Source organism: Notamacropus eugenii, chromosome 2 (assembly GCF_028372415.1).
Source record: "Notamacropus eugenii isolate mMacEug1 chromosome 2, mMacEug1.pri_v2, whole genome shotgun sequence".
NCBI classification, from domain to species: Eukaryota; Metazoa; Chordata; class Mammalia; order Diprotodontia; family Macropodidae; genus Notamacropus; species Notamacropus eugenii.
Window position 1 is genome coordinate 94,143,928 of NC_092873.1, and position 12,332 is coordinate 94,156,259.

The window sequence follows — 12,332 nt, forward strand, 5'->3', positions numbered from 1 at the left end:
TCTTATTTTTCTCTTGAGTCCTCTCCAGTCCTCTGTCTCCATCTATCTACTGGACAGCTCCACCTGAATGTCTCACAATTTTCTCAACCTCAATATACTTAAAGTAGAACTCATTATCTTTTCCTCAAAACCCAGTCCCTTCTCTCAACTTCCCTATTTCTGTTGAGGGAGCTACTGTTCTTTTAGTCACTCAGGTAGATCAAGCTCACAGTCATCCTCCACTCATCATTGTCACACTTCCTGTAGCCATACAGTTACCAAGACTTGTTAATTCTACTTTATCCACAATTCTCAAATATGGTTTGTCCTTTCTTCCTTTCTATCGCAATTAGTGTTAAACTCACACAGCTAGTAAATGTCTGAGGTCAGCTTTGAATTCAGGTCCTCCTGACTCCGGGGCTGGTGCTCTATCTACTGTGCCATCTAGCTGCCCTAGCCTTTTCTTTCTACTGTACTATAATCAATCACCCTAGCCCAGGCCTTCATCAACATCTCCCTGAGACTATTACATTAACCACTAATTGGTTTCCCTACTTACAATCTCTCTTCTCTTCAACCAATCCTCCAAAGAACTATTAAAATTATCTTCCTAACGCATAGATCTGACCATGGTACTTCTCCGCTGCTGAATGATCTTCTGTGGCTCCCCATTGTCTCTTCCATAAACTACAAACTCCTCTGTTATGTATTTAATTTTCTTCACAACATGACTTCAAGCTATCTTTTCAGTCTGATTTTATATTAATTACTCCATTTATACTCTGTGCTACAGTTAAACTGGTCTTTTTGTTGTTCCACATACATGACACAGGCTGTCCCCCTATGTTTTAAATCTTCTCTCTCTTCTCTGACCCCCTTGGTCAATTAGCTCATTTTAAGTCTACAGGGTAACATAATGGCTCTTAAATTGCACACAGGACAGCTAGTTGGCACCGTGGATAGAGCACTGGGTCTGAAGTCAGGAAGACCTGGGTTCAAATCCAGCCTCAGACACTTGGTAGCTATGTGACCCTGGGCAAGTCACTTCACCCTGTTTGCCTCAGTTTCCTCATCTGTGAAATGAGCTGGAGAAGGAAATGGCAAACCATTCCAATATCTTTGCCAAGAAAACCCCAAATGAGATCGAGAATCCAACTGAAATGACTGAACAACAAATTTCACATGATTCTATCCTGTTTCACTTTAGGAAGTTTTTTTAAGAAGAAAAAATATGAGTTCAGGCATAACTGTTTTTGAGTCCCCAGTTAGGAAAATTCCTAGCATTTAGGCAGAAGTTGGCTTTCTGCCTAATTTTACATTAATTTTATCTCTAATTAGGGCTTCTTTGTGGTTGAAGCAAAATTCAATTTACTGGGAATTTCTTAACTTTACATTGATATCTATCTCTAGTTAACCCCTTCCCTCTTCGTGGTTGATGCAAAATTTAATTTACTAGGAACATTTGGGTAATAAAATAGAAGGTTATTTTAAAATAATAATTTAATATAATAATATTTTCTGTGGATAAATAGGCACCAGAAAGGGATATAAGTGAAAGAGCCAACCTTTTCTTGGGACTTCACTTAGCTTGGATCTTCTGCTCAGAGATACCTATAGAGCTGATGGCCTTCAAGAACTCCCTTCTCTGACACAACTCAGTCCTACCTTTGCTTCTCAGGGGCGGCTAGAGCCTCCAGAAAGTGGTTCAAGAACATGATTCTTGTCCAATAGTTTGAAGGACTTTTTCACACTTAGTCTATGAGCAAAAATTGATAAATTGGGCATTTTGTAACTTACTTTAAGTGAGAATTTCGCGTTGAACAATTCAGTCATTTCACTCTTCCCAAGCCTCGGCTCAAATACCACCTCCTTCAAGAGACCTTTTCTGATTCCCCTAGTTGATAGTACCCTCCATCCCATCATTTTGTATTTAAATAACCATGTGTATATATGCATACATATGTAATATACACACACACACACACACACACACACACACACACACATATATCTTCTATTTAGTTATTTATGAACCCATCTCATTCCCCCCTTCCTATCTCCCCTCCCCCCCCCCCTGGGAGAATAGAAGTCCTTTGAAGGCAGGGACTGTTTCACATTTGTATTTGTACTACAAATACAAATTTTATTGTCCACATTTTTTTTTGTATTTTAGCATGGGACCTGGTATATGATAGGTATTTAAGTACTTGTTGATCGATTGATTGAAAGAGCTCTGAATTTGAGGTCAAATGACCTAGGTTCGAATCTTAAATTTACTACTTCTGCTGATAACAATAACTAACATTGTATGGCACTTAGGGCACCAAGCACTGTGCTAAATGCTACCCAATTATTATCTCATCTGATCCTCACAGCAGCCCTGGGAGGTAGGTGCCATTATTATCCCTACTAATATGTGGAATTTGTTACTGCTGTTCAGTCATTTCAGTCAAGTCTGACTCTTCAAGATCCCCTTTGGGTTTTCTTGGCAAAGATGCTGGAGTGGTTTGCCGTTTCCTTCTCCGATTCATTTTACAGATGAGGACACTGGAGCAAACAGAGGTTAAAGTGCCTTGTCCAGGATCACACAGTTAGTAAGTACTTGAGGCCAGATTTGAATTCAAGGCTTCCTAATTTCAGGGCCAGTGCTCTGTGAACCATACCACCTAGCTTTCCAGGTGACTTTGGACAGGTTACTTGACTTCTTTTTTTTTTCTTTTTTTATCTCTAATGTCCTTTGATTTTTACAAGAATAAGAATATTTACAAAAATAAGATTTTACAAGAATAATATATAATAAATATGTATTTATAAGAATAATATATACAATATCAATAGTTGACAATGTTTTTGTAGATAAGCTCAAAAATGAGCAGTTTGATTACAGAAGTACTGATGTACTAACAGCATATTTTGCATTTCAGATAATTATTCAGAAATGCACACAATTCAGATGGTTGCAATTCAGGAAACCTTATTCCCCACGAAAATATAAAAATGATAATCTGACACAAAATATTTTTTAAAGTAAAAGCTGTATAAACAGATAAAATAAGCATAAAAGCACAACTTTAGAATTTACGAAGATGAACTATACAAAAATAATCAATTTTTCTTATAAAGGTACCATTTATTAACCTCACAAAATATTTTCTACATGAATAATTGTTTTAAAATTGCATTTTTTTAAACTTGTAAATCCTACATTAGATTTTAATTAGAAAAACCCTCTTGGAAAACTACTTTGGTATGTATCTTGAGTTGATTTTTAAAAATCCTCTAAAATAATTTTAGGGCTGTGTAAACATTTCTTTCTATTAAAGAGCAATAAAATAAGTAATGCATATCAGCTGTATTATGGAATAAGCACATGATTTATTATAATCCATTTAGAGAAAGTTACCACACCCAAAAAACCAAAATCAAGACTTTAAAAAAAAAAACTCTCAAGTATTTATACTAGTCTGTCTAGTTTACTAAAATGTTTTTATAAAATTATTGGAATATTTCTTTGAGAGTTTCATTTTCAGTCCATGTGACTTGGACATCTTGAAAGAGAAAACCTGAAAAATGATTATGCCCTGTTTGGCTTTTTTGCTAAACCTCTTGTAAAGAAATATTTTTTTAAAAAAAGATCATTTTAAAGACTTGACAGTTAAACAAAGTACACACAATTTATACATTTTACAAAGCATTAGATTTTTTTAAAAAATCTACATTCCAGAATATTGGCAGATAAAAATATTTACGCAAACAATTGAAAAAGGCATATTTCAGAACATAGTAAGTAATGAAAAAATGGTTAACCCTCTTTCTCCCTCTCCCCCCATCAAACTTCCATTAACGAATTGTCTCAGTTGCAAACTTTGTTGATAAATATTGTCTGGGAAATTCAAACTGTCGAAAATTCACATTCTCTTGATCAAGTACCTTTGTTAATGTTAATTCCAAAAGAGATTTCAGTTTTGTCAGGTGCTTGCTTGAAGTCCTCTTATTTCCATGAGATACCAGCATCTTGTAAATAAAACCTTTAATTTTCATGTTGCAACTTCTAGTTTTAAAAGTTTCATTTTTGACCTTTTAGTTTATAAAATTCCATATAAAAAGAAAATCCACTTAATTTTTTACGTAAGTCCATACAATTTGTTTATCTTCTTTTTAGACACTTTTTATGGGAGATCTTTAAAAGTTTTAAATTCTTCTATTAAAGTTTTGATTTTCTAAGATTGGAATTTGATTTTCCAGACACAACACATTCTTTTTTCCCTTTCGATGGCATTCTTGAGCAACTTCTCTATTTTTCAATCTTATTTCTCTTTTCAACTGTGGATCATCTGTTTTGATTGTCAGATGTTAGAGTAACTAGAGATGTCATTGCTACTGTCTGTGGAAGGTTAGAATTTGCTGGTATGGCATGAATCTGATAAGTCTACATATCTCCAGATGCAGGCTGTACTACCACTTGGTTGCTGGGGACAAGTTATCTGTAGTTCATCAGATGTCTGTGCATACTAAAAAATTGTTGTTCCTTGTTGAGTATTACAGACTGCATTTGTCATTTAATGCCTGCAGCCCCTGTACTCCATACTTGCTTGGACTGGCCATTCTAATTTTTGCCCCCATTTGAGGCAATGACAATGTATTGATCAGTGTTAGTTTGGTAGATGGGAGTTGGGACAGACATAAATGTGACTGTTGAAACTCCACGATTTTCTCTGTCTCCCTTCCTATGTCTAGCGTCTTCTGAAGAAAGATTGTCCAAGATTTTTTGTAAGGTGGGTACCAATCCCCTGAGATTTCTGGGAAGAGTTTATGCTAGCAGATGAATCCTGAAAATCTTCACTAATCTGACCGGGATGATACGCTGCATTGTCTGTAGTTGCAGGAGAAGGAGGGGGAGTTGGGGGCGGGGGTTCTGAAGATGACGGAGCAATCTGGATGACCCCCTGACTCTCTACTCATTCTCCAGAGAGATGTACGACTGTCATTGGTACAGCTTGGTGACAGCTGTCGAGCAATCGGAGAGATATGAGCACCCTGTACTCTTGTACCCGGTTGTGGTGCTGTCTCTGAAATGTTACTTTTGTGGGAATCTTCCATAATCAACTGAGGCCACTCCTAATGTCGCTACTCGGGTCCCCTGGATGGGAACTCCCCTCCCCAGAGAATCAAGTTCCAAGCCCCGGTCTCTCTACTGCCTTTCTTTTCTCTTCCCCTCCCCGATCCTCCTTCCCCCACCATGGGGGTGGATGGGAGGCTAAGATGGGATAGAGATAAAAAAGAAAAAGAAAAGAAGGTCATAGAGGGATTCAAAAAAGAATTGCAGAGAAGAGAACAGAAGGAAGTCTAGAAAAAAGCACAGATAAGCAGGATAGCCTAGAAAGCTACAAATTCTACTTATTCTTTTTCTGTTTGATTACATATAAGGAAATGCCCTTTTAATTTGGTATTTAAGTTCAGAATAAAAAAAAATTGAGGACTTTTATCATAAAATTCTTCTATTTGCCAGTTCCACATTTCTTCCTTTCTTTTTTTCTGTCTGTCTCTTCAGCAGCAGCCCCGGGCTGGTCAGCTAGTCCTCCCCCTAGTCGCTTCAGTCCAGGAAGAATCTGAGCTAGGGGTCCGGGCGGAGGTGACCGTCTGGCTAAGCACCGGCAGTCAAAGCCCCCACCCCGATTCGGGCTGCCATCTGCGGCATAGTTCACTGGGGGCCCGAGGCTGTGGAAGCCCGGAGGAGCGTGAACTACTTGAATTCTTATCTGCAAAATGAGGGGGCTAGTCCGTGATTTCTAGGTGCTCTTCTACCTTTAAATTTTGTTACTCATGCAAGTCTTTAATTCCAAGTCGAGCTTATAGCTGAATAGGGTTTCAACAGGCGGAAATGATCCAGGAGGCAAGTAATTCTTGTGTCTTGCCATCTATATGACCCAAGGGTGGCAAATAATGGCAAAGTAGATAGAATCAGGAAAACCTGAGTTCAGATTCTACTTCTAACTCTTACTAACTGTGGGACTCTCAGTTTTCTCATCTTTAAAATGGGAGAAATGGACAAAATGACCTCTAAATCTCTGTGAGCTCTAAATCTATGATCCTATGGCCTTCTATTTGGAGGCAAGGAATGGTTTTGTGGTAATGTCCTTGAACCTCTCTTTGCCAGGGTCCTAGTTCCCTTTCTCCCCATCAGTGCCCTTTACTGGACCTTGCTAGAGTTTGCCACTGTTCTAGGTCATTCAAAATCGTCTTTTGTGCCCACAGCTGAGACACCATGGAGGGTAACCCAAGAGCTGGCCGGAAGAGTAGGAAGCTGGGATCCCGACGGCGGCATCAACTGAGGGAGGTCGAAGATGAGGATGCTCCTCCAGCGCTAGACACAGAGCAGTGGCCTTCCCAGGCCACAGAGGAGCTGCAGGATTTCTTCCGGGAATGTGGAGCTGAACATAAGGGTTTCATTACTAGGGAAGATCTGAAGGTGAGCTCATGGCTGCATGTCCAGTGGGGTAGATCTTTCCCTCCCCTTCCCTCCTCACTCACTGCCCCGAGAAAGATTCAGCAAAACCTGCACCTAAAAATATTTCCTCCGCTGGCCCTAGTCTTTCCTTTCTATCTTTCATATTCTTGTCTCCCACCCTCTCCTGCCCAAGGCTTTCAGTCATTCTGGTCTTCCTTCTTTCAGAACCTATTTTCAGGAAATAATTTGAAATTGACACAATTCTGAGATGCAAATGATGGATAAGCTCTATTGCTGGCCTACTCCCAAGGAGAATTTGCATCTTAAATGGACTTTAAGTCAAAGGAATGAATTCTTAATAGTGGTATCTAAGGCCTTAGTTGGCAGATGGCACTGGGGCCTCTGAGGCAGCATGGTGAGGTAGGAAGAGTTCTGTGTCAATGCTGGACCTGGGTTCCTGTCCTAGCACTGTCCCTAGCTGTGTGATGTTTGATGAGTTATTTCTTCCCTGTGGGCTTCAGCTTCTTCATGTGTAAAATGAAGGTTTGGGTTGGATGTCCTTTTCAGCTCTGATAGTTAACCGTGAGAGATTCAAGGCACAAGCCTACTTGGCTCTAATGTGTTTATGGTTTGGTGATGGTAAGGGCCTGAAAATGCCCACAGGCCCCTGCTCAGGCGTGATATTTGCAGAGAGGGTCATGTTAATCTTAGGAAAACCTCAGCCTCTTACATGCAGGTGTAAGACTGGCACTATGCATGGGCTGAGCAAGTGGTAATTCACATACATAATGTGATGTGAATTAATGCACGAGCAATTGAATGCATGAATTAATGATTGATTAAATTAATTGTGAAATGAATCTGTTGAATAAATGAATGAATGAGTGATGAAAGAATGAGTGAATCATTGCATGATTGACTTCCCTCTCCAGAGAGCTTTTCTGACCACTTGGACTTTCTCTACCAGCTCCTCTGGCTGGATACCTTCCACTCTTTCCACCTCTCTTCTTTTCATATATACACTTCCTCTATTATAATGTAAATTCCCTGAGGGAGGCCAGGGACTGTCTTTCTTTCCCCATGTATTTGTACTCCCAGTACTTAACCGTGTCTAGTGCATAGTAAGTGCTTGATAAATCTTTGCTGATTTGACTTGACTGACTAATGACTGAATGCAGTATGTATGCATTTGAGCAGGACTATAGAACATTGCTGCAAAAAATTATCTTCTCCACTGGCCTTTCCTGAAATTCCTATCATTAGAATCATTCCTTTGGGTTGAGGTATTATTGATAGAATTTGAACTCAGGTCTCATGACTTCAGGTTCAGTGCTCTTTCCACTAAATCAGGTCACTGAAGGAAATATGAGGAACACTGAAGACTAGGTAATGTGGTAGAGTGGAAAAAGAGGCTTGATTTGGAGTCAGAAGATCTGGGTTCAAATCCTACCACTACTAGTGGTAGGAAGCATAAAGCTGCTAGAGCTGTATGTTCTTGAGTAAGTCATTTCCATTTCTGGATCTCTGTTTCCTTATCTGTAAAATAAGGGGAGAGGCAAATTAGATGATCTCTGAGGTTTCTTTCAGTTCCAGAATCCTAGAGTTCTGTTGTTTCATAATTTTTCCAAAGAAAGGTATTGTTTGAGTGTGATTTAAACTCTGGGCAACATGGCATTCCCATCCTCGGCACTGGCTCCAACTTCTGTTCTTTTTTTCCAGAAGGCAAAATTCAGCTTCCTGGGCAGCCCTGAAGAGCTACAGCTAATCTTTGATTGGATGGACCCAGAGAGGAAAGGAAGCCTCACACCTAAGGAGTTTACCTCTGGACTCAGTATGTCTCCTAACGTGGAGTTGGGTCAAAGGGGCAAGAAGGCAAATAGGCAAGATGGAGTGGTGCCTAGTGATGCTGAGACCCCCACAGTAGACATCAACGCATGCCTAGGCTTCTCAGTTTGGAGAAGCTTTCAGGGCTCTTACTCACTCAACATTTATTGAGCACCTACTATATGCTTGGGGAAGGACTGGAGAGACAGTCTACTCAGATCCTTAGTTTACAGATCTTGCATCACTGATCTTCCTCTAATATTTTATTGCATCATGGAAATTATCCTATGTTCTTAAAAGTTTTGATGATGAAACCCCAATATCTGGAGGTCCTACCAGGGTGAAAGTATGTGTGCTTGATGATAGACTCTGAAGTTCAGAGAGACTCATCATAAGGTGAACCTGGGAATGATGAACTGTTTGGTCATAGAAACTCTGGAATAATATCTACCAAGCTATTGAGGGGTGGGGATCTGCCTCAATGGAGAGAGTACCACATCCCTGAAGTGTAAATCCTTGAAATACTGAAGATCATAAATCAAAAACTTTAGACTAAAAGTGACCTTATGTAATATGGAGTCTAATCTTTTCGTTTCTCAGTTTACATTTATAGAAACTGAGACCCAGAGAAAGAAGAGATTTGTCTAAGCTCACACAGAAAGTTACTAATGTAATCAGGGCCAGATAGATGATTGGCAGATAGATAGATAGATAGATGGATAAATAGAGATGGATGGATGGATGGATACAGATGGATAGGTAGGTAGATAGAGATAGGTAGAAAGATACAAATAGGTAGACAGAGATATAGGTAGAGAGATAGAGATAGGTAGATAGAGAGGTAGATAAATAGATACAGAGATAGGTAGATAGTGACAGATAATTGGATAGATATAGAGATAGGTAGATAGATAGAAATAGGTAAGTAGACAGATAGAGATAGGTAAGGAGATAGAGACTGATGGATGGATGGATGGATGATGGATAGATGGATAGATAGATGGATGATGGATGGATGGATGGGTGGATGGATGAAACATTTCTTAAGCATTTACTACGTGGCTGCCACTGTGCTAAGCACTGGGAGTACAAATACAAGAAAAAGATAAAAAACAATCCCTGGCCTCAAGGATCTTACATTCTAGGAGAGAACACAGTGTCAAAAAGGGAGCTGAAAGGGGCAGAGGAGGACGAAGACCTGGGTCTCTGGTTTTAGTCCAACCTTCAAACTACAGCGAGGACTTAGTATATTATTACTGAATCAACGTTCGCCTGATTTTAGTCATGAATGCTTGCTTTTGTTGAATCATTCATCTAACAGTAACCTCTCTCTGTGCTGAGTGAGGAGGAAAATGTGCTTATAAAGTGTTTAGCACCGTGCCTGGTGCATGTCAGGTGTTATATAAATACTAATTCCTTCCCTTTTCAGAATAATGTTTTAAAATGAGTGAAATGAAATACACAGAATTGGAAAAGGAAACCAATTATGTTGAAATACATTGACCTCTATATAAACTCCATATAATACCAATATCATATGGCAGAGTTTCGGTAAGACATGCCCTCTGCCCTCACAGATCACGGGCCAAGCGACTTGCTTTGGGGTCACAAGGTGATTTTAGAGGTGAGATTTGAACCCAGGATTTCTGACTCCAGAGACAGTGTTTTACATTGTCCCAAGCTGTTCAATGATTCTATGATCATTCCAAAGGTTGGGTGCTACAAGTTTGGGGTAGGAGGACCCTCAGTGACACCCCCGTAGGGGACAACTTCCTGGGCTCAGGTGGGATGAAGAATCGGGAAGGATGATTTCAGATGCGAAGAGCTGAGGGCTGTCCTCTCCTTGCCCTTAGAGAATGTCTTCAGCTCCCAAACCAGAATCTCAGGACCGAGGAAGAGGAAGACCAGGACGTGGATCTTCTCCAAGGAGGAGCCTACCAGCGACCAGTCCCTGGAGGAAGCTGACCCGGAAGAGAGGAGATGGTTCCTGTCCTTCATGGAACAGCTGGGGACTGACCACTTATTTCTTGAGTAAGAAAAATACTGAGAGCATCTACCTCTGTCCTTCACTGACAAATCTGGACTTGGGAGACAGAAGTGCTAACCAAAACCAAAACTGTCAAGTGGAAGGGACCCCCTTAAAGTTTCTGCCCCTCCCACAAGTCTCCCCCCACTTTCACCTCTGCAAGCTGCCCCCTTCTATGCCTACTCTGACTGAGGTATTAGGAACTTAAGAGGTTGTTGTTTAGTAGTGTCCAACGCCCTGCAGACCACACCATCCATGGGGTTTTCTTGGTAAAGATATTGGAGCAGTTTGCCATTTCCTTCTCCAGGGAATCAAGGCAAACTGAGATTATGTGACTTGCCCAGGGTCACACAGCTAGTAAATTTCTGAGGCCAGATTTTAACTCAGGTCTTCCTGATTCTAGGCCCAGCACTCTAACCACTGAGCCACCTAGCTATCTCCCACTTAATAGGTTACTCTCTCATAAATAATAATGCCAGTAATAAGAGAAATAGCTGCCATTTAGACAAGCTTTTAAGGTTTACAAAGCACTTTTATATGCACAACTTATTTTGAACCCCACAGTAACAAGACAGTGAGACAAGAGTGGTATTACAGAGGTGCAGGTCTCCTTTAGGTGTATGGTCAGAGAGGTGGTATCAAACGCTCTGAGTTCACATCCTGACTCTGTTGCTTATTACTACCTATGGGACCTCAGGCAAGTCTTGTCATTTCTCTTAAACATCTGTGAAATGAGAGGGTTGCACTAGATTAGCAGTTCTGAAACCTGGAGTCTGTGGCCTTTTCACAATATATATTGAATATTTCAAAAGATACATTAAACATTAAATATACAATATATCTGTTTGTTTATAGATATATTGGTACTATGTATAGTTGACATATATTGGTAACTATTTCAGTATAATTGATTTCCTTTGTAATTCTGTATATTTCATGTCATGCATTTACTTTTGTGTGTGTGTGTGTGATATAATTGGAGTTAAGTGACTTGCCTGGGGTCACACAGCTAGTAAGTGACAAGTATCTGAGGCTGGATTTAAACTCACATCCTCCTGAGTCTAGGGCCCATGCTCTCTCTGTCCACTGCATCACGTAGTTGCTCCTATATTTCATGCATTTAAAAACATTTTTCTGAAAAGGGAAGGCAATGAGCATTTCTATAGCACCTAATATGTACCAGGTACAGTGCTAGGCACTTTATAAATTTTGCTCATTTGATCCTCACAAAAGCTCTGGGAGGTGGGTACCATTATTGTCCCCATTTTACAATTGAAAAAACTGAGGCAAACAGAGGTTAAGGAACTTATCTGGAGCCACCCAGATAGTAAGAATCTGCAGCCAGATTTGAACTTAGGTCTTCCTGACTTCAGGTCCAGTACCCTATCCATTTCATCACTTAGTTAACAAAGAATCTGGTCATGCCTGTGAGGGATCATAGCCAGTCATCTAAGCAATGTGATTGGATCAAATACTTGGCTCCAAATATCTTGCCCAACATGGCTGTTCTTGGTTTGTAGTGATCAACATTTAGAGTCACCAAGCCTTCAGACAGCAGAGGCTGTCATCTCCCAAAGGACCCCTTGGAAATATATCAATGGTCTCTGGGAAAAGAACCCTCTAACCCTGTCCCATTTTCATAGATTAGTCACCAGAGTAGCTGATTAAAATCTTGGACCCTGAAGGAACAAAAGGGATAAAATCCCTTCTAATTCTTCTTGGCTCTCGCCCAACAAACACTGCCCACTTCAACCCCTAGAGTAGAGTTCTCTTCCCTTCAGTCAAGCAGAAGTCTGGCAGCTGTGGAAGAAACTGAGGCAGGAGGAGCCCCACCTGGTGGGGAATCTGGAGGGCTTCCTGGCCAAGGTGACCAGTCGTCTTCAGGAGACTCGAGCTGAGAAGGAGGCTCTGCGAATGACCCTGAAAAAGTGAGTCTGGCCAAACCAGAAGAGATAAATTAAAAAAAGAGTAATCAGAATATATCATGCTGGAAGTTCTGTGCTAGCAAAACTAAGATCATAGAAGATAGAAGAATACCTTACTATGACATATGTA

General features: G+C 40.3%; 1 protein-coding gene and 1 pseudogene across 1 annotated transcript in view; one reads left to right on the top strand and one right to left on the bottom strand.

The window, feature by feature from the left end:
- Positions 1-12,332, top strand: part of RAB44 (RAB44, member RAS oncogene family) — a 76,133-nt gene that overhangs the window by 26,422 nt on the left and 37,379 nt on the right. Inside the window, exons 2-5 of the mRNA XM_072638044.1 lie at positions 6,235-6,448; positions 8,147-8,258; positions 10,105-10,282; positions 12,059-12,205. Of these exons, the coding sequence (XP_072494145.1) occupies positions 6,245-6,448; positions 8,147-8,258; positions 10,105-10,282; positions 12,059-12,205 (641 nt within the window). The 5' untranslated portion in view covers positions 6,235-6,244. The remainder of the gene's footprint in view (positions 1-6,234; positions 6,449-8,146; positions 8,259-10,104; positions 10,283-12,058; positions 12,206-12,332) is intronic.
- On the bottom strand, positions 4,149-4,830 carry LOC140522764 (cyclic AMP-dependent transcription factor ATF-1 pseudogene; annotated as a pseudogene).